Source organism: Dendrobates tinctorius, unplaced genomic scaffold (assembly GCF_039654945.1).
Source record: "Dendrobates tinctorius isolate UK_male_01 unplaced genomic scaffold, ASM3965494v1 ptg000017l, whole genome shotgun sequence".
NCBI lineage: Eukaryota > Metazoa > Chordata > Amphibia > Anura > Dendrobatidae > Dendrobates > Dendrobates tinctorius.
In genome coordinates, this window is record NW_027361685.1 from 12,007,715 (window position 1) to 12,030,472 (window position 22,758).

At 49.3% G+C, this 22,758-nt stretch overlaps 2 protein-coding genes across 2 annotated transcripts in view; one reads left to right on the forward strand and one right to left on the reverse strand.

The window, feature by feature from the left end:
- The window catches only part of LOC141082442 (uncharacterized), a 138,390-nt gene that overhangs the window by 29,687 nt on the left and 85,945 nt on the right, over positions 1 to 22,758 (reverse strand). The window contains exons 2-5 of the mRNA XM_073566383.1: positions 1,877 to 2,056; positions 1,670 to 1,793; positions 1,489 to 1,586; positions 1,200 to 1,290 (exon numbers count right to left, since the gene is read on the reverse strand). Coding sequence (XP_073422484.1) covers positions 1,200 to 1,290; positions 1,489 to 1,586; positions 1,670 to 1,793; positions 1,877 to 2,056 — 493 coding nt within the window. The remainder of the gene's footprint in view (positions 1 to 1,199; positions 1,291 to 1,488; positions 1,587 to 1,669; positions 1,794 to 1,876; positions 2,057 to 22,758) is intronic.
- Positions 10,366 to 22,758, forward strand: part of LOC141082342 (uncharacterized) — a 32,098-nt gene continuing 19,705 nt past the window's right edge. Inside the window, exon 1 of the mRNA XM_073566289.1 lies at positions 10,366 to 10,506. Within this exon, the coding sequence (XP_073422390.1) occupies positions 10,366 to 10,506 (141 nt within the window). The remainder of the gene's footprint in view (positions 10,507 to 22,758) is intronic.

The window sequence follows — 22,758 nt, forward strand, 5'->3', positions numbered from 1 at the left end:
AGGCGGAACCAAAGATCAAATGATCGCGGGTCTAGTGCAGCTGGACAACGACCAGAATCCAGCGGGCGCAGACGTTGGCCCAAGTGGCAATGGGGCTGCAGCAGAGGCTCCACTCATGAGCGCTGGCCCCACATTCAATCAGAGCACGCTGGAACCCTACCTGCAAGAGGCCTTGGACGCACTCCCTGCCGAAGACAGTGAGGCACGGGGGAGGCTGATCCAGCAATATCGGCAGGAGGCCCAAGCCGAGCGCCAGGCCCAGGCTGAGAGAGCCGAGCGAGAGGCGGAGAGAGCTGAGCGCCAAGCTGAGGCTCAGAGAGCCCATGAGCTGGAGATGCTCCGACAAGGGGGGCATACCCCCACAGCCCGAAGCGGTGAGCCCAGCAGCGTCCAGACTCCTAAACCCCAGCCAGAGCATTTTCCCGTGATGGAAAAGGACGGGGACTTGGACACGTTTCTGCGAGCCTTTGAGAAAGCCTGCAGACAGTACCGACTGCCCGAAGACCAATGGGCCAGGTACTTGACCCCAGGGCTAAAAGGCAAAGCTCTGGAGGCATTTGCTTCTCTTCCGCAAGCGCATGATGATGACTATCGCGCCATAAAGGAGGCGCTGATCGCCAAATATCGGCTGACACCTGAGGTATACCGAAAGAAGTTCCGACACCTCCAACGTGGCCCACATGATAGCTACAGTGATGTAGTGCAAGGACTCAGGACCCACTTTGACCAGTGGATCCACGGATTGTCGGTTTGAATCCTTTGAGCAGCTACGGGACCTGATGATCAAAGACCAGTTCCTGCATCTCTGCCCAACGGTGGGCTGTTCGTCACATATTGGTGGCAGCGGTGGGATAACTACCGCTGTTCATCACATCCATCGACTCGTACTTCTGTTATTCTATCTGGCCTGTTGCTTAAAATTAAGTCCAGAAGGGCCGTCCCTCTAGTTGGGCCCTGCACAAGTGGTGACAGATAATTATCCTTGGACACTGACAGAAATTGGTTTCCTTTCTGAGATACGCAGGTTTCAGTTTCCCAGTTTATTTCATTTGAACAGTTTTGGATGGCGGAGAATTTTGTGGTCTAGAGGCAAAATGGTGATCATGGTAATACGGCCGGACTACACCACCGATAAAGCAGCCACAGCCGGTGACTGAGAGGAATCTGTGACTTCTCTGCATTCAGTGGTTACTACTCACCTGGGTAGTCATATGTGGGAATTTCCTCTTTACACCACTCATCATCTCTCACATAGGTCTCTGTAGTATTAATATGGGTCAGATCTTCACCCTGAAACAAATATTGTAAAAGTCACCGACAGATGGAGAAGTCCCATCTATGATCAGCTCTAATCCTGCCATCTCCACCGTTCTCATTACACAAGTATAAAACATATAATACTGGTGGATAAAACAAGACTGAGCACAAGACCTTCACAGCCGTCTACACATCATAGGGGAGATCTCCTGACACCTTCTCTCCATCTACCTGATGTTCCTGAGGAGCACTGGGATCTTCTTGCTTACAGTCCTGTGGAAAAAGAGGACGGGGACATCTCTCTGGTGTTGTCCTCTTACTGGATAGATCTGGAGGAAACACATACAGGGACTGAATTCATTCTCTACATACAGATAATTATAGGCCATGTGTATTTAGTCCTGTCTATTACCTGGAGATGTGAGGGGCTGGCGAACCTCCATTATGACATTCTTGTACAGATCTCTGTGTCCTTCTAAATACTCCCACTCCTCCAAGGAGAAATAGACAGCGACATCCTGACACCTTATAGGAACCTGACACATACAATGATACCGTCATCCCCCCGATCCCTTCATAGTGTTACTGTGTAATGTCCCAGCATTCCCAGCAGTGTCACCTCTCCAGTCAGCAGCTCAATCATCTTGTAGAGGAGTTCTAGGATCTTCTGGTCATTGATGTCCTCATGGGTCAGGGGGTGAGATGGAGGCCCCGTGATTGGGCTCAGTGGTCGTCCCCGTCCCTCAGACACAGGGTCCTGACAGCGATCACTAGAGGTCTTCCTCACCACTGTGTAATCCTGGTTATGGAGAGACACATTAATAAATCTCACTACAGACATTTCCAGAGTCCTCACCTCTCCAGTTCTGTCCATCTGTTATTCCCATAGATAAGAATGATGTAATGTGACGTCATCAGAATCTCTCACCTCTCCAGTGAGACGGAAGAGGATCTCTAGGGTGAGGTGTAACATCCTCTCCATCATCTTGTCTCTGTCCATATCCATCCTTTATGGGTAAATCAGGAAAACTCTCTTTTGTAGAAGATCTTCACTGAGAGGATCCAATATTGTAGAGACCTGAATGAGAAGAAGATGATCCAATGTAACATCATAAGAATCCTGTGTAATAATACAATTACTGGAGATAATAAGGGAAACATATGAGGAGATTTATTATTTTACAGGGTTTAGTTTTCTTCCCTGACATCTACTAATAAAACCTATATATTTAGGCCACAGACAACAAGCAGTTTCCTCCTCGGAGTCGGCAGCTGAACACGTTCCTCATAGACTCATCTTCCATAATGCTAATTCTCGTCTCATTACCGACACTGGAATCGGCATCAGCAATACTGCAGGAGAGATTCATTACACGCGACATGAGAAATAACTCCTTCATGATGAGGACGACATCTTCATCTTCTAGTGCGGCTCTAGAAATAGATTTGGCCAGAGTCGGTCACTGACTCCATCCCCACCGGCCGTCTATATGAAGGTTTCCCGTCTTCCCCGCACTGGAATCTTCTATCACGTTAGATCTTAGCTCTGAGTCACACACAGAAGTTTGAGGCTTTTAGAGAAGATTTTTAGTTTCCACAATCAGCGCGGACAGAAATGATCTGATCCCAAAGTCTCCATGTACAGTGATTTATGGGGTTTATTTCTGGCCTTAGGCTTTCCCATATTACAGGAAAAACTCCAGAAAAAGCCGATATTAACACCTTTCCTACATTAGACGTACTATTCCGTCCATGTGACCTGGGACCTAAGTCCCAAGGACGGAATAGTACGTCTAGCACGATCAGCTGCGCTCACGGGGGGAATGCAGCTGATCGTGGCCGGGTGTCAGCTGATTATCACAGCTGACACCCGACACTATGTGTCAGGGGCGGTCACGGACCGCCCCCGACACGTTAACTCCTGGCACACTGCGATCAAACACGTTCGCAGTGTACCGGGGGTTTAGGGAAGCATCGGCAAGGAGGCTCCCTCCGTGCTTCCCTGAGACCCCCACAGCAGCGCGATGTGCAGCACTGCTGCGGGGGTCTCCTTCCCTGCAGGTCCCCGAATCCAAATTGGTGGCGGGGACCTTCGGGGGCCTGCAGGGAGGCGGCTTCCTCATGGCTGCAAAGCGCCAGCATGAGGAAGCCTGCAGCACTGCCTGTGACAGATCGCTGATCTTTCACAGCGATCTGTGATGTGACAGATCTGCGATCTGTCACATGACAGTTATGTCCTCCCTGGGACAATGTAATAAAGTTTAAAAAAAAAGTGTAAAAATAATTTATAAAAAAAAAAAAAAATCGCTAAATAAATTTAAAAAATATATATATATATTCCCTAATAAATTCATTTTTTTTAAAAAATAAATAAATAAAAGTACACATATTTGGTATCGCTGCATCCGTAACGATCCGCCCTATAAAACTGTCCCACTAATTAACCCCTTTATTGAACCTCTTAAAAAATAAAAAACGAAGCAAAAAATAATGCTTTATCATCATACTGCCGAACAAAAAGTGAAATAACGCGCGATCAAAAAGACGGATATAAATAACCATGGTACCGCTGAAAACGTCATCTTGTCCCGCAAAAAACGAGCCACCATACAGCATCATCAGCGAAAAAATAAAAAAGTTATAGCTCACAGAATAATTATTTTTTATATAAAATTGTTTTCAGTGCATAAAAGCGCCAAAACATAAAAAAAGACATAAATGAGGTATCACTGTAACCGTACTGACACGAAGAATAAAACTGCTTTATCAATTTTACCGCACGCAGAACAGTGTAAACGCACCCCCCAAAAGAAATTCATGAAACGCTGGTTTTTGTTCATTCTGCGTCCCACAAATCGGAATAAAAAGCGATCAAAAAATGTCACAAGCCCGAAAATGGTACCAATAAAAACGTCAACTCGTCTCGCAAAAAATAAGATCTCACATGACTCTGTGGGTCAAAATATGGAAAAATTATAGCTCTCAATATGTGGTGATGCAAAAACTATTTTTACAATAAAAAGCATCTTTTAGCATGCGACAGTCGCCAAACATAAAAACCTGCCATAAATAGTAAATCAAACCCCCCGTTATCACCCCCTTAGTTAGGGAAAAATAATAAAATAAAAAATAAAAATATTTCCATTTTCCCATTAGGGCTAGGGTTAGAGTTAGAAATGGGGGGTTTCCACTGTTTTGGCACATCAGGGGCTTTCCAAACGCGACATGGCGTCCGATCTCAATTCCAGCCAAAAAGGTCAAATGGCGCTGCTTCCCTTCCGAGCTCTGCCATGCGCCCAAATAGTGGTTTACCCCCACGTATTGTACTCAAGACGAATTGCACAATAACTATTGGGGTCCTGTTGCTCTTGGGAAAATAACAATTGGGGGTAAAAAGATCATTTTTGTCGAAAAAAAACAGGATTTTTGGGTTGCTTACCGTAAAATCTGTTTCTTGGAGCCTTCATTGGGGGACACAGAGACCATGGGTGTATGCTGCTGCCACTAGGAGGCTGACACTATGCAAAAAAAGGTTAGCTCCTCCTCCGCAGTGTACACCCCACCGACCGGCAGGGAATTTCCTCAGTTAGTGAGAAAGCAGTAGGAGAAGTAACAGAACAGATTGAGAACAGAACAAACAACTCAACTGTAACCAATCAACCAAAGTAAGAACAGGAGTTGTAGAACATGGGAGGGTGCTGTGTCCCCCAATAAAGGCTCCGAGAAACAGATTTTACGGTAAGCAACCCAAAAATCCTGTTTTCTCGTTCGCCTTATTGGGGGACACAGAGACCATGGGACGTCCCAAAGCAGTCCCTGGGGTGGGAAACAAACTTCCATCAGGCCAGTGGACTCACCACCGCTGCCTGCAGAATCCTCCTACCTAGGCTGGCATCCACCGAAGCGTAGGTGTGGACCTTGTAGAATTTCACAAACGTGGGAACCGATGACCAGGTTGCAGCTTTGCAAAGCTGCAGCGTGGAGGCTCTGTGTCGTACTGCCCAGGAAGCACCAACTGCCCGGGTAGAGTGCGCTCTGATCCCCGGAGGGGCCACTCGATGCTTAACCCGGTAGGCCTCCAAAATTGCCGATCTGATCCAGCGAGCAATAGTAGCCTTGGAGGCCGGGTGACCTTTCTGCGCCCCATCTGGAATGATGAAAAGAGAGTCTGTCTTCCGCAAGGAAGTCGTCCTAGACAGATAGATTCTCATCGCCCTGACCAGATCCAGCTTGTTCAGGGACCGCTCCCGAGGGTGAGTAGGACTTGGACAGAAGGACGGCAGAACAATATCCTCATTGAGGTGAAAGGAGGACACCACCTTCGGAAGAAAAGAGGGCGGAGGCCGTAGAACTACCTTGTCCTGGTGAAGTACCAAGAAAGGAGAGCGGCAAGAAAGAGCCGCTAATTCCGACACGCGCCGGATGGAAGTGATGGCCACCCGGAAAGCTACCTTCCAAGAAAAGAGAGAAAGGGAAACATCCCTGAGAGGTTCAAAAGGAGAACCTTGCAGAACCTCAAGAACCAAATTAAGATCCCATGGATCCACGGGCGCTTGGTACGGAGGAGCCGTGTGAGCCACGCCCTGAAGAAAGGTTTTGACCTGAGGGCGGGAGGCCAACGTCTTCTGAAATAAAATGGACAGCGCCGAAACTTGACCCTTCAAGGAACTGAGAGCAAGCCCCGCATCCAGCCCTGCCTGAAGAAACGCCAGAACGGAAGGGAGCGAAAAGCACATGGGCGCGATGTTATTGGCCTCACACCAAGTGAAATAGGCCTCCCAAGTACGGTAGTAAATCTTGGAAGACGATGGCTTCCTGGCTCGGATCATGGTATGAATTACTCGACCGGAGAATCCTGCTCGTTTCAAAACCTCGGTCTCAACAGCCACGCCGTTAAATTGAGCGGCCGAGAATTGGGGTGGCAAAACGGGCCTTGAGACAGCAGATCTGCCCTGTCTGGAAGCTTCCAGGGGGCGTCCGCGAGAAGGTTGACAATGTCCGCGAACCAAGACCTTCTGGGCCAATTCGGGGCGATGAGAATGACTGGAATTCCTTCTGCTTTGATCTTCTTCAACAGCTTGGGAAATAGGGGCAGGGGAGGGAACAGGTAGGGGAGCTCGAACTGCGACCAAGGAATGGCCAGAGCGTCGGCGCCCACTGCGAGAGGATCTCGAGCCCTGGATACAAACTGTGGGACTTTCCTGTTGAGGTGAGAGGCTAGCAGATCTACATCCGGGGTCCCCCAACGACGGCAAAGCTGAAGAAACACCTCCGGATGTAGGGACCACTCTCCTGCCGCGAGACCCTCGCGGCTGAGAAAATCGGCGGCCCAGTTGTCCACGCCGGGAATGTGTACCGCGGAGATTGTCGGTACCGAAATCTCTGCCCACTGAAGGATCTTGGACACTTCTGCCAGGGCTGAGGCACTCCGTGTTCCTCCTTGGCGGTTGACATATGCCACCGCTGTGGCATTGTCTGTCTGAATGCGGATAGGCAGGCCCCTGAGGAGCCTCTCCCAGTGGACGAGAGCCAGATAAATTGCTTGTATCTCTGGGACGTTGATCGGCAGGGCTGATTCCTGAGTCGACCAACGACCCTGAACAGTGTGATTGCGGAACACTGCCCCCCATCTGAGGAGGCTGGCATCCGTTGTTACAATCTGCCAGTGAATGGGAAGAAAAGACCGCCCCAAGAGGATGAGAGATGACGTCAACCACCAGTTGAGAGACCGCTTGATCCGGCATGAAAGACGAACAGGGTGATCCAGGGACAGAGCAGACCTGTTCCTCCTTGACAGAATGGCGTGTTGGAGAGGTCTGGCATGAAATTGGGCAAAGGGAACTGCCTCTATCGCCGCCACCATCTTTCCCAGGACCCTCATGGTTGTTCGGAGGGACGGATATCGTGTGGTCTGCAGCGATCGTACATCCTGCTGCAGGGAGAGAATCTTCTCTCGTGGGAGAAAGACCCTTGACCGACGAGTGTCGAACAGTAGGCCCAGAAACACAAGGCGTTGAGAAGGAACCAGACAGGACTTTTTCCTGTTGACGATCCACCCGAAATTGGAAAGAGTGTCTTGGACGATCTTCAAACTTAGGCGCGCCTGGTGAAAAGAGGGAGCTTTGATCAGAATATCGTTGAGGTACGGAAAAAGAACGAGACCTCTGATCCTCAACAAGGCCATCAATGCAGCCATGATCTTCGTGAAGACTCTGGGAGCGGTGGCGAGACCGAAGGGCAGCGCAACGAACTGATAATGTTCCTGGCGAACCGCAAAACGCAGGAACTTCTGATGTCCGGAGAATATGGAAACATGTAGATAGGCATCTTGGATGTCTATTGAACACATGAATTCCTGCTCCTCCATGGAAGCGATTACCGAACGAACCGACTCCATCCAGAAGCGGCGAAGACGGACTCTCTTGTTGAGCCGCTTGAGATCCAAGATGGGTCGAACCGTCCCGTCTTTTTTCGGCACCACGAATAGGTTTGAATAAAACCCTGTGAACCGCTCCGATTCGGGAACGGGCACAATCACCCCGGAACTGAGGAGAGAGGCGATGGCCGTAAAGAACCCCGGGATCAAGGCTGGATCTTTTGGAGGACGGGATTTGAAAACACGATCCCGTGGAAGAGAGACGAACTCTATCTTGTATCCTGACGATACGACCTCCCTGACCGAGGTGTCCTCTACTGAGGCCAGCCAGACGTCCTTGAAGAACAAGAGTCGACCTCCCAATTGGAAGGGACCCTCGGGAGTCAGAGGATAGTCATGCTGAAGTGGACCGTCCAGATCTGGATCTGGATGGTCTGCCCTGTGAAGAGTGGGATCGCCAGGAGGGAGTGGGTCTGAATGAAACTTTCTTCCTATCTTGGCGTGCCTGCGGCCTTTGTTGGTTGGAGGATGTCTCCGCCGTATTGAAACGGCGGAAAGCCCGAAAGGGTCGAAACTGACGCCTTAGTGGAGGTCTGCGAGGCTTGGACTGAGGGAGGAGGGAACTCGTGCCTCCGGTGGCGTCCTTAATAATCTGGTCCAATTGGGATCCAAAGAGGCGTACTCCCTGAAAAGGCAGATTAGTAAGAGACTTTTTAGATGACAAGTCCGCCTGCCAAGCTTTGAGCCAAATTGTACGTCGGATTGCCACGACGTTGCTTGACGCCTGAACTGTGCAGGATGCGGCATCCAAAGAAGCAGAAAGCAGATAATCCCCCGCATGGGAAATCTGATTGGCGGGATCGGCCAATCGATCTGGTTGTGCTTTCTCTAGGATGCCCTGACGAAGATCCTCTGCCCAAGTAGCTATGGCCTTTGCTGCCCAAGATGAAGCAAAGATTGGGCATACCGCCGTCGAAGCCGCTTCGAAGGCAGACTTCGCCAGGGATTCTATAATTCTATCATTAGAATCCTTTAAAGACGCCACACCTGAAAGCGGGAGAACCGTGCTATTAGACAGTCTGGACACGGGCGGGTCCACCGAGGGAGAGGCAGACCAGTTATAATAATAATAATAATAAATTTTATTTTTATAGCGCCGACATATTCCGCAGCACTTTACATTTCAGAGGGGATTTGTACAGACAATAGACATTACAGCATAACAATAATCACATACAGTAGATTATAACAAATACCAAGAGGAGTGAGGGCCCTGCTCGCAAGCTTACAGTCTATGAGGAAAGAGGTAGACACGAAAGGTGGGTGGTAACAGTTGCCCTGATTGTATGGACCAGCCATAATGTTAAGTGTGTAACAGTACAGACACAGAGGGCTAATGGATGCATAAAGCATGTGGGAACATGATGCTGGGAACCTGGTTATGGTAAAATTTTTGGCTCTGCCACACAGGGATAGGTTAGGTTAATGTGTTGAGGCGATAGGCCAGTCTGAATAAATGCGTTTTCAGGACACGCTTAAAATTGTGGGGATTGGGGACTAATCGTATTGACCTGGGAAGTGCATTCCAAAGAATTGGCGCGGCACGTGTAAAGTCTTGGAGACGGGAGTGGGAGGTTCTGACTATTGAGGATACTAACCTCAGGTCATCAGCAGAACGGAGGGCGCGGGTAGGGTGGTATACTGAAACAAGGGAGGAGATGTAGGGTGGTGCTGAGCCATGGAGGGCTTTGTGGGTGAGGGTAATAAGTTTATCCATGAGCTCTTTAGCAAACGGGTACAGTACGCCGAGACGCTTTCCTCTTTGAAAGCGTCTGGTCGGATCTTCCCTTTCTCTTGTAAAAATCTTTCCAAACTCGGAATGAAAAGGAAATACCCTGGAGGGTGTTTCCTCCCGTCTGAACGAAACCTCCTGATCTGAAGATTTCGCAGGGGAGTCAGAGATTTTGAAGGTGTGGTTAATTGCCGCGATGAGGTTCTGTACTGTAACTTTCATGTCCGCGTCCTAGCCAGATTCCAGCTCTACAATCCCTTCAGAAGACATATCCGAGAACGCTTCACCTGACTCGGGTGAGGAGGCACGGGAGGGCGACTGCTGTGAAGGACTAGGTGCAGATGATGGGCCAGGAGAGGATTCCGGCCGGAGATCCTGCCTGGGCCTTTTGCGGCTTCTGCTAGCTGGCTCAGATGAAGCGTCTTGTGACCTGCTGGACCCTGCAAAAGTGTCCAGGGGCAACTTGTCAAGAACGGCCACTAGGGACTGAGACCCTGGTGAGGTCGGCCACAGATTGTGAAAGAGATGAGGCCCAGCCAGGAATGGGTGGTTCGCTTTCCCGTGGCGCAATAGGTGGTTCCTGGACGGGGTCATGCTGAACGGGATTGCTGCAGTCCAGGCAGATGGGAGTAGGCTGACCTGAGGGAAGTTTGCGATTGCAAGAGGAGCATGCGAAGAACTGGACTAGGGTGCCCGTGGGGACTGGCGGACGGCCACGATCAGGCTTAGAAGTAGACATGGTGAAGGAAGAGAAGATGAAAACCTGCGGAACTGCCAGAAGGTTGGGGGACAGAAAGGCAGAGTAGGGTGTCAGTCTGCAGATGCAGAAGTACTCACGGTCTGGTGACCCCGAAAGAGATGAATTAGGCTTCTGCAACTGGCCAGGGACCGACAGGAAGCGCTGGTCTCTGCTTTGGTCTCCGGCTGTCAGGCTGCAAAGATGGCGACAGCCCGACATGAGGAAGTAAAAGCGCGGTTTCTGTGCAAGAAGAAGGGCGGAGCTAGTCGCCTCCACCAGAGGGAAAACCCGCCCCCCCTTCCCAGGCACAAGCCTGAAGAGGTGGTGGGAGGGCTTAGGAAGGCAACGGCCTAGGAGAGCGGATGGGGGCGTGGCAGCGACGGGAGCGAAGGCCCAAATTGAAGCCGGAGGCTAAATTAGAGACGGCGGCCGCCTGTCAGCACGGGGCGGCGCGGAAGAACTGCGGCGCAGCCGCGCCCGCCCCTAAGAAGAATACCGCCCTAGCCCTGCTCCCAGACGCCACCCTACGCAAAAATACCGGCGGTGGGGTGAAGAAAGCCGGCACCGCAGCTGGGGCCAAAAGGGATGCGGCGACTGGGAAGCGCCGGCCGCTGATAACCTGCGGCGCTACTTTGGCGTCCTTGTGGAGACTCTGGGAGTGGTGGTGTCTTCTTCCGGTCCAATAAAGGTACCTTCCATATCCCACGCTGTCTGTCCATTCCGTCTTTGCGCCTTGTCCAACCGACAGGCTCTGGTGGGAGAGTGGGTGGGAGGCAGGGGGCAAGGACCATCCGTCTTCGCTGGCACGTCCTGTGCTGAGCCCATGGTCCGCCCGGAGAACTATGAGGATACGGGGTGACAGTACACGCCGTACTCATAGTCTCTTGTGGGAGTACAGTTGTGACCGTTTACACTGTATTCCACCTAAGACCTGAAACAACGCACATCGAGGTAGATATGGGTCCAATGAAGGACCCGTGTCCACCTCCTACTGACACTAAGCTAAACTGAGGAAATTCCTGCCGGTCGGTGGGGTGTACACTGCGGAGGAGGAGCTAACCTTTTTTTGCATAGTGTCAGCCTCCTAGTGGCAGCAGCATACACCCATGGTCTCTGTGTCCCCCAATAAGGCGAACGAGAAAAATGATTTTTTAATTGTACGGCTGTACTTTATAAACATCTGTGAAGCCCTTGGGGGTTCAAAGTGCTCACCACATATCTAGATAAGTTCCTTGGGGGGTCTAGTTTCCAAAATGGGGTCACTTGTGGGAGGTTTCCACTGTTTAGGTACATCAGGGGCTCTCCAAACGTGACATGGCGTCCGATCTGAATTCCAGCCAATTTTGCATTGAAAAAGTCAAACGGCGGTCCTTCCTTTCTGAGGTCTGCCATGCGCCGAAACAGTGATTCCTCCCCACATATCAGGTATCAGTGTGCTCAGGACAAATTGCACAATAACTTTTGCAGTCCAATTTCTCCTGTTACCATTGGTAAAATAAAAAAATTGGACCTGAAGTAGTTTTTTTGTGAAAAAAAGTTAAATGTTCATTTTTTTTAAATATTCAATAAATTCCTGTGAAGCATCTGAAGGGTTAATAAACATCTTGAATGTGGTTTTGAGCACCTTGAGGGGTGCAGTTTTTAGAATGGTGTCACTTTTGGGTATTTTCTATCATATAGACCCATCAAAGTGACTTCAAATGTGATGTGGCCCGTAAAAATAAAATGGTGTTGTAAAAATGAGAAATGGCTGGTCAGCTTTTAACCCTTATAACTTCCTAACAAAAAAAAATTTTGATTCCCAAATAGTGCTGATGTAAAGTAAACATGTGGGAAATGTTACTCATTAAGTATTTTGTGTGCCGTATTTCTGTGATTTAAGGGCATAAAAATTCAAAGTTGGAAAATTGCAAAATTTTCAAAATTTTCGCCAAATTTCCATTTTTTTCACAAATAAACACAAGTTATATGAATGAAATTTTACCACAAACATGAAGTACAATATGTCACGAGAAAACAGTGTCAGAATCACCGGGATCCATGGAAGCATTCCAGAGTTATTACCTCATAAAGGGACAGTGGTCAGAATTGTAAAAATTAGCCCGGTCATGAATGTGCAAACCACCCTTGGGGGTTAAGGGGTTAAAAAGTTTCTAAAGAAAAATTGTCTCCAACAATTCTTGTAAGAAGAAAAAAATAAGCAAAAAGCAGAAGACACATTTTATAATTGTTAACATGTTAAACATTTATTAAAAAGAAATGAATCTTTTTGGGCCCCAGAACATAGATGTACACCGCAGGGACGGCACAGATGAGGCTTCAACAAAAACCCTGAAAAGCAAACATGGCATCTAAGAAGGTGTGACTGAGTTTGGCTGAATGACCCCCGCCTCCAAGTACTCGATAGTATGGGGAGGCCTAGTTACTCCGATACTTACATGCCTAATAATGGGGTCTGGGCTGCAATGTATGAAGGTCTATTAGGCCGGGCCAGAGGCAGCGTCCAATAAGTTACCTTATAACGCCCCCATACACATTAGACTAAAGCTCCATGAAAGCACTGATTTCGGGGGGTTTGGCCGACCATATAATGTATTTGGGGGCCTCCCGACAGATGATGTCAGGGCAGAGAAGGATCTGGCATCCTGAATTTCAGAGGATAATCCGTTTGTTCTTCCTGTAGATAATCCTCCTCTAGAGGAGTCTGGAGGCGACTCTCTCATACAGACCACAGGAAAGCTGGAATATTTGTGTGTATGGGGGAGTCGGGAGAGATCGCCGTCTGCCAAATGACCGTTCAGCCAACTCTGATCTCATGTGTATGGGGCCGTTAGTATTACACTGACAGGCAGTGATGATACACGGCACTACAGTAGTACAGGGCATCACCGGAGCCATCAGAGGCTTGTATGTTGTATGATCGCACTGATCAGAGGGGTTTAAAAAAGGTTTAAAGTGGAAAAAAATCACAGTTTCAGCAACAAGAAATATCCATCACTATATGGAAAGCAGAGTCACTGCACAATGTTAGTTACGTCACGTCCATAACTACTTTATTATACTCTATTATCCTGTACACTGTGGAGTAGATAGAAATCACAGATCCCACAGCAATAGCTGGAATTGGACCCTCCAACGCAAAGAAAAAAAATCTCTCTATCTACACTCACTGGCCACTTTATTAGGTACACCTGTCCAACTGTGTGTTACGACTTAATTTCTAATCAGCCAATCACATGGCGGCAACTCAGTGCATTTAGGCATGTAGACATGGTCAAGACAATCTCCTGCAGTTCAAACCGAGCATCAGTATGGGGAAGAAAGGTGATTTGAGTGCCTTTGAACATGGCATGATTGTTGGTGCCAGAAGGGCTGGTCTGAGAATTTCAGAAACTGCTGATCTACTGGGATTTTCACGCACAACCATCTCTAGGGTTTACAGAGAATGGTCCGAAAAAGAAAAAAAATCCAGTGAGCGGCAGTTCTGTGGCCGGAAATGCCATGTTGATGCCAGAGGTCAGAGGAGAATGGGCAGACTGGTTCGAGCTGATAGAAAGGCAACAGTGACTCAAATTGCCACCCGTTACAACCAAGGTAGGCAGAAGAGCATCTCTGAACGCACAGTGCGTCGAACTTTGAGGCAGATGGGCTACAGCAGCAGAAGACCACACTGGGTACCACTCCTCTCAGCTAAGAACAGGAAACTGAGGCTACAATTTGCACAAGCTCATCGAAATTGGACAGTAGAAGATTGGAAAAACGTTGCCTGGTCTGATGAGTCTCGATTTCTGCTGCGACATTCGGATGGTAGGGTCAGAATTTGGCGTAAACAACATGAAAGCATGGATCCATCCTGCCTTGTATCAACGGTTCAGGCTGGTGGTGGTGGTGTCATGGTGTGGGGAATTTTTTCTGGGCACTCTTTGGGCCCCTTGGTACCAATTGAGCATCGTTGCAACGCCACAGCCTACCTGAGTATTGTTGCTGACCATGTCCATCCCTTTATGACCACAATGTACCCAACATCTGATGGCTACTTTCAGCAGGATAATGCGCCATGTCATAAAGCTCGAATCATCTCAGATTGGTTTCTTGAACATGACAATGAGTTTACTGTACTCAAATGGCCTCCTCAGTCACCAGATCTCAATCCAATAGAGCATCTTTGGGATGTGGTGGAACGGGAGATTCGCATCAGGGATGTGCAGCCGACAAATCTGCGCCAACTGTGTGATGCCATCATGTCAATATGGTCCAAAATCTCTGAGGAATGCTTCCAGCACCTTGTTGAATCTCTGCCACGAAGAATTGAGGCAGTTCTGAAGGCAAAAGGGGGTCCAACCCCTTACTAGCATGGTGTACCTAATAAAGTGGCCAGTGAGTGTATATACACTGCTCAAAAAAATAAAGGGAACACTTAAACAACAGAATATAACTCCAAGTAAATCAAACTTCTGTGAAATCAAACTGTCCACTTAGGAAGCAACACTGATTGACAATCAATTTCACATGCTGTTGTGGAAATGGAATAGACAACAGATGGAAATTATTGGCAATTATCAAGACACCCTCAATAAAGGAGTGGTTCAGCAGGTGGGGACCACAGACCACATCTCAGTACCAATGCTTCTGGCTGATGTTTTGGTCACTTTTGAATGTTGGTTGTGCTTTCACAGTTGTGGTAGCATGAGACGGACTCTACAACCCACACAAGTGGCTCAGGTAGTGCAGCTCATCCAGGATGGCACATCAATGTGAGCTGTGGCAAGAAGGTTTACTGTGTCTGTCAGCGTAGTGTCCAGAGGCTGGAGGTGCTACCAGGATACAGGCCAGTACACCAGGAGATGTGGAGGGGGCCATATGAGGGCAACAACCCAGCAGCAGGACCGCTACCTCCACCTTTGTTCAAGGAGGAACAGGAGGAGCACTGCCAGAGCCCTGCAAAATGATCTTCAGCAGGCCACAAATGTGCATGTCTGCACAAACGGTTAGAAACTGACTCCATGAGGATGGTCTGAGGGCCCGACGTTCACAGATGGGGGTTGTGCTCACAGCCCAACACCGTACAGGACACTTGGCATTTGCCACAGAACACCAGGATTGGCAAATTCATCACTGGCGCCCTGTGCTCTTCACAGATGGAAGCAGGTTCACACTGAGCACATGTGACAGACGTGACAGAGTCTGGAGACGCCGTGGAGAGCGATCTGCTGCCTGCAACATCCTTCAGCATGACCGGTTTGGCAGTGGTCAGTAATGGTGCGGGGTGGCATTTCTTTGGAGGCCACACGATGTTGGGCTGTGAGCACAACCCCCATGGAGACACAATTGTGCCTTTACCTGGAGATAAATTCCCAGTGGGGGGCAATTTCCAAAATGCAATAACTTAAGTGGGGAATTCAGCTCTTTTCACACTTAAGGGATCTGTATATGGAGTCTACAGACTACAGTGGGGAAATAAGGATTTGTTACGCAGACAATTTTGGGGCAAAAGTCACATTTTCATGAGGAAAAAAGTAAAATTGTCATTTTTTCCTTCCACATTGCTTAAATTCCTGTCACACTATCCGAATTCAGATATTATCCTGTCAGAAAGGAGAATACAGGGAGCGAAAGGGTTAATAGGACTCACAGGAGGAAGCGGCTGAGAAAGCAGAAGATCCAGGAGTGTCTGCCACATATATGGCTGCTCTGTGCACAGGACCTGTGATGAGGTCACAGGAGGGGAGGAGTCAGGGGTCACATGATCAGGGCCCTCAGTGTGTCCAGGACTCAGTGTGCTGGAGCGCTCCCGATAATCAGCTGCATGTGTCGCGCTGTGTGATAGTCACAGCACCTGCATGGAGGGCGACACATGCAGCTGATTATCGGGAGCGCTCCAGGGATCCGGGGTCCCGATGCAGCTATTCGGTAAGTGATATTAGCCAATAACAACTTCTCCAACGATATTCGCTCATCTCTTGTAATAACAGCTCAAAGACATTCACCGAACTTTTCATTACGTTTAATAGTAAGACCCTATTAAATATTGAGCACCAGCGGGACGAAGCATTGACAGCGGCATGTAAAAGTGTGGGCGCCCCGGGTCAAAATGACCGTTATTGTGAGCAGCAGTAAGACGAAGATGAAATGATCTCTAAAAGGCCGAACCTCTAAGATGACACATGGCCTTTGTATTTTAGGCAAAAATAATAATAAAAAAAAATATATATATATATATATATATATGGACTTTTTAAAATTTCATAATTGCAAAAAGGAAAAAGGGGCGATGCAAAACTTTGGGCACCCTTGGAGATTTGTGTACTGAGATAATTTTGATCAAAGTTTCACACCTTAATTAGCTTGTTAGGGTTATGGTGAGATCACATGGTGACCAGGAGCTACAGTCTGAGGAAAGGGCTAAAAAGCCTTCACTAGACCCCTGTACAGCTGTATAATGAGGCCCAGGCTTTATAGTGAAGGGACAGGAGTGAGGGCCTGTTCCCAGGAGCTACAGTCTGAGGAAAGGGCTAAAAAGCCTTCACTACACCCCTGTACAGCTGTATAATGAGGCCCAGGCTTTATAGTGAAGGGACAGGAGTGAGGGCCTGTTCCCAGGAGCTACAGTCTGAGGAAAGGACTAAAAAGCCTTCACTAGACCCCTGTACAGCTGTATAATGAGGCCAGGCTTTATAGTGAAGGGACAGGAGTGAGGGCCTGTTCCCAGGAGCTACAGTCTGAAGAAAGGACTAAAAAGCCTTCACTAGACCCCTGTACAGCTGTATAATGAGGCCAGGCTTTATAGTGAAGGGACGGGAGTGAGGGCCTGTTCCCAGGAGCTACAGTCTGAGGAAAGGGCTAAAAAGCCTTCACTAGACCCCTGTACAGCTGTATAATGAGGCCCAGGCTTTATAGTGAAGGGTCAGGAGTGAGGGCCTGTTCCCAGGAGCTACAGTCTGAGGAAAGGGCTAAAAAGCCTTCACTTGACCCCTGTACAGCTGTATAATGAGGCCCAGGCTTTATAGTGAAGGGACAGGAGTGAGGGCCTGATCCCAGGAGCTACAGTCTGAGGAAAGGGCTAAAAAGCCTTCACTAGACCCCTGTACAGCTGTATAATGAGGCTCAGGCTTTATAGTGAAGGGACAGGAGTGAGGGCCTGATCCCAGGAGCTTCAGTCTGAGGAAAGGGCTATAAAGCCCTCACTAGACCCCTGTACAGCTGTATAATGAGGCCCAGGCTTTATAGTGAAGGAACAGGAGTGAGGGCCTGTTCCCAGGAGCTACAGTCTGAGGAAAGGGCTAAAAAGCCTTCACTAGACCCCTGCACAGCTGTATAATGAGGCCCAGGCTTTATAGTGAAGGGACAGGAGTGAGGGCCTGTTCCCAGGAGCTACAGTCTGAGGAAAGGACTAAAAAGCCTTCACTAGACCCCTGTACAGCTGTATAATGAGGCCAGGCTTTATAGTGAAGGGACAGGAATGAGGGCCTGTTCCCAGGAGCTACAGTCTGAGGAAAGGGCTAAAAAGCCTTCACTAGACCCCTGTACAGCTGTATAATGAGGCCCAGGCTTTATAGTGAAGGGTCAGGAGTGAGGGCCTGTGCCCAGGAGCTACAGTCTGAGGAAAGGGCTAAAAAGCCTTCACTAGACCCCTGTACAGCTGTATAATGAGGCCCAGGCTTTATAGTGAAGGGACAGGAGTGAGGGCCTGATCCCAGGAGCTACAGTCTGAGGAAAGGGCTAAAAAGCCTTCACTAGAGCCCTGTACAGCTGTATAATGAGGCTCGGGCTTTATAGTGAAGGGACAGGAGTGAGGGCCTGATCCCAGGAGCTACAGTCTGAGGAAAGGAGTAAAGAGCCTTCACTAGACCCCTGTACAGCTGTATAATGAGGCCCAGGCTTTATAGTGAAGGGACAGGAGTGAGGGCCTGTTCCCAGGAGCTACAATCTGAGGAAAGGGCTAAAAAGCCTTCACTAGTCCCCTGTACAGCTGAATAATGAGGCCCAGGCTTTATAGTGAAGGGACAGGAGTGAGGGCCTGATCCCAGGAGCTTCAGTCTGAGGAAAGGGCTAAAAAGCCTTCACTAGACCCCTGTACAGCTGTATAATGAGGCCCAGGCTTTATAGTGAAGGGACATGAGTGAGGGCCTGTTCCCAGGAGCTACAGTCTGAGGAAAGGGCTAAAAAGCCTTCACTAGACCCCTGTACAGCTGTATAATGAGGCCCAGGCTTTATAGTGAAGGGACAGGAGTGAGGAACTGATCCCAGGAGCTACAGTCTGAGGAAAGGAGTAAAGAGCCTTCACTAGACCCCTGTACAGCTGTATAATGAGGCCCAGGCTTTATAGTGAAGGGTCAGGAGTGAGGGCCTGATCCCAGGAGCTTCAGTCTGAGGAAAGGGCTAAAAAGCCTTCACTAGACCCCTGTACAGCTGTATAATGAGGCCCAGGCTTTATAGTGAAGGGACAGGAGTGAGGGCCTGTTCCCAGGAGCTACAGTCTGAGGAAAGTGCTAAAAAGCCTTCACTAGACCACTGTACAGCTGTATAATGAGGCACATTCTTTAAAGTGAAGTGACAGGAGTGAGGGCCTGTTCCCAGGAGTTACAGACTGAGGAAAGGGCTAAAAAGCCTTCACTAGACCCCTGTACAGCTGTGTAATGAGGCCCAGGCTTTATAGTGAAGGGACAGGAGTGAGGGCCTGTGCCCAGGAGCTACAGTCTGAGGGAAGGGCTAAAAAGCCTTCACTAGACCCCTGTACAGCTGTATAACGAGGCCAAGGCTTTATAGTGAAGAGACAGGAGTGAGGGCCTGTTCCCCGGAACTACAGTCTGAGGAAAGTACTAAAAAGCCTTCACTAGACCCCTGTACAGCTGTATAATGAGGCCAGGCTTTATAGTGAAGGGACAGGAGTGAGGGCCTGTTCCCAGGAGCTACAGTCTGAGGAAAGGGCTAAAAAGCCTTCATTAGACCCCTGTACAGCTGTATAATGAGGCCCAGGCTTTATAGTGAAGGGTCAGGAGTGAGAGCCTGTTCCCAGGAGCTACAGTCTGAGGAAAGGGCTAAAAAGCCTTCACTAGACCCCTGTACAGCTGTATAATGAGGCCCAGGCTTTATAGTGAAGGGACAGGAGTGAGGACCTGTGCCCAGGAGCTACAGTCTGAGGAAAGGGCTAAAAAGCCTTCACTAGACCCCTGTACAGCTGTATAATGAGGCCCAGGCTTTATAGTGAAGGGACAGGAGTGAGGGCCTGTGCCCAGGAGCTACAGTCTGAGGAAAGGGCTAAAAAGCCTTCACTAGACCCCTGTACAGCTGTATAATGAGGCTCAGGCTTTATAGTGAAGGGACAGGAGTGAGGGCCTGATCCCAGGAGCTTCAGTCTGAGGAAAGGGCTATAAAGCCCTCACTAGACCCCTGTACAGCTGTATAATGAGGCCCAGGCTTTATAGTGAAGGAACAGGAGTGAGGGCCTGTTCCCAGGAGCTACAGTCTGAGGAAAGGGCTAAAAAGCCTTCACTAGACCCCTGCACAGCTGTATAATGAGGCCCAGGCTTTATAGTGAAGGGACAGGAGTGAGGGCCTGTTCCCAGGAGCTACAGTCTGAGGAAAGGACTAAAAAGCCTTCACTAGACCCCTGTACAGCTGTATAATGAGGCCAGGCTTTATAGTGAAGGGACAGGAATGAGGGCCTGTTCCCAGGAGCTACAGTCTGAGGAAAGGGCTAAAAAGCCTTCACTAGACCCCTGTACAGCTGTATAATGAGGCCCAGGCTTTATAGTGAAGGGTCAGGAGTGAGGGCCTGTGCCCAGGAGCTACAGTCTGAGGAAAGGGCTAAAAAGCCTTCACTAGACCCCTGTACAGCTGTATAATGAGGCCCAGGCTTTATAGTGAAGGGACAGGAGTGAGGGCCTGATCCCAGGAGCTACAGTCTGAGGAAAGGGCTAAAAAGCCTTCACTAGAGCCCTGTACAGCTGTATAATGAGGCTCGGGCTTTATAGTGAAGGGACAGGAGTGAGGGCCTGATCCCAGGAGCTACAGTCTGAGGAAAGGAGTAAAGAGCCTTCACTAGACCCCTGTACAGCTGTATAATGAGGCCCAGGCTTTATAGTGAAGGGACAGGAGTGAGGGCCTGTTCCCAGGAGCTACAATCTGAGGAAAGGGCTAAAAAGCCTTCACTAGTCCCCTGTACAGCTGAATAATGAGGCCCAGGCTTTATAGTGAAGGGACAGGAGTGAGGGCCTGATCCCAGGAGCTTCAGTCTGAGGAAAGGGCTAAAAAGCCTTCACTAGACCCCTGTACAGCTGTATAATGAGGCCCAGGCTTTATAGTGAAGGGACATGAGTGAGGGCCTGTTCCCAGGAGCTACAGTCTGAGGAAAGGGCTAAAAAGCCTTCACTAGACCCCTGTACAGCTGTATAATGAGGCCCAGGCTTTATAGTGAAGGGACAGGAGTGAGGAACTGATCCCAGGAGCTACAGTCTGAGGAAAGGAGTAAAGAGCCTTCACTAGACCCCTGTACAGCTGTATAATGAGGCCCAGGCTTTATAGTGAAGGGTCAGGAGTGAGGGCCTGATCCCAGGAGCTTCAGTCTGAGGAAAGGGCTAAAAAGCCTTCACTAGACCCCTGTACAGCTGTGTAATGAGGCCCAGGCTTTATAGTGAAGGGACAGGAGTGAGGGCCTGTGCCCAGGAGCTACAGTCTGAGGGAAGCGCTAAAAAGCCTTCACTAGACCCCTGTACAGCTGTATAACGAGGCCAAGGCTTTATAGTGAAGAGACAGGAGTGAGGGCCTGTTCCCCGGAACTACAGTCTGAGGAAAGTACTAAAAAGCCTTCACTAGACCCCTGTACAGCTGTATAATGAGGCCAGGCTTTATAGTGAAGGGACAGGAGTGAGGGCCTGTTCCCAGGAGCTACAGTCTGAGGAAAGGGCTAAAAAGCCTTCATTAGACCCCTGTACAGCTGTATAATGAGGCCCAGGCTTTATAGTGAAGGGTCAGGAGTGAGAGCCTGTTCCCAGGAGCTACAGTCTGAGGAAAGGGCTAAAAAGCCTTCACTAGACCCCTGTACAGCTGTATAATGAGGCCCAGGCTTTATAGTGAAGGGACAGGAGTGAGGACCTGTGCCCAGGAGCTACAGTCTGAGGAAAGGGCTAAAAAGCCTTCACTAGACCCCTGTACAGCTGTATAATGAGGCCCAGGCTTTATAGTGAAGGGACAGGAGTGAGGGCCTGTGCCCAGGAGCTACAGTCTGAGGAAAGGGCTAAAAAGCCTTCACTAGTCCCCTGTACAGCTGTATAATTAGACTCAGGCTTTATAGTGAAGGGACAGGAGTGAGGGCCTGTTCCCAGGAGCTACAGTCTGAGGAAAGGGCTAAAAAGCCTTCACTAGACCCCTGTACAGCTGTATAATGAGGCCCAGGCTTTATAGAGAAGGGACAGGAGTGAGGGCCTGTGCCCAGGAGCTACAGTCTGAGGAAAGGGCTAAAAAGCCTTCACTAGACCCCTGTACAGCTGTATAATGAGGCCCAGGCTTTATAGTGAAGGGTCAGGAGTGAGGGCCTGTGCCCAGGAGCTACAGTCTGAGGAAAGGGCTAAAAAGCCTTCACTAGACCCCTGTACAGCTGTATAATGAGGCCCAGGCTTTATAGTGAAGGGACAGGAGTGAGGGCCTGATCCCAGGAGCTACAGTCTGAGGAAAGGGCTAAAAAGCCTTCACTAGAGCCCTGTACAGCTGTATAATGAGGCCCAGGCTTTATTGTGAAGGGACAGGAGTGAGGGCCTGATCCCAGGAGCTTCAGTCTGAGGAAAGGGCTAAAAAGCCCTCACTAGACCCCTGTACAGCTGTATAATGAGGCCCAGGCTTTTTAGTGAAGGGACAGGAGTGAGGGCCTGATCCCAGGAGCTACAGTCTGAGGAAAGGAGTAAAGAGCCTTCACTAGACCCCTGTACAGCTGTATAATGAGGCCCAGGCTTTATAGTGAAGGGACAGGAGTGAGGGCCTGTTCCCAGGAGCTACAATCTGAGGAAAGGGCTAAAATGCCTTCACTAGTCCCCTGTACAGCTGTATAATGAGGCTCAGGCTTTATAGTGAAGGGACAGGAGTGAGGGCCTGATCCCAGGAGCTTCAGTCTGAGGAAAGGGCTAAAAAGCCTTCACTAGACCCCTGTACAGCTGTATAATGAGGCCCAGGCTTTATAGTGAAGGGACAGGAGTGAGGGCCTGTTCCCAGGAGCTACAGTCTGAGGAAAAGAGTAAAGAGCCTTCACTAGACCCCTGTACAGCTGTATAATGAGGCCCAGGCTTTATAGTGAAGGGTCAGGAGTGAGGGCCTGATCCCAGGAGCTTCAGTCTGAGGAAAGGGCTAAAAAGCCTTCACAAGACCCCTGTACAGCTGTATAATGAGGCCCAGGCTTTATAGTGAAGGGACAGGAGTGAGGGCCTGTTCCCAGGAGCTACAGTCTGAGGAAAGTGCTAAAAAGCCTTCACTAGACCACTGTACAGCTGTATAATGAGGCACAGGCTTTAAAGTGAAGTGACAGGAGTGAGGGCCTGTTCCCAGGAGCTACAGACTGAGGAAAGGGATAAAAAGCCTTCACTAGACCCCTGTACAGCTGTGTAA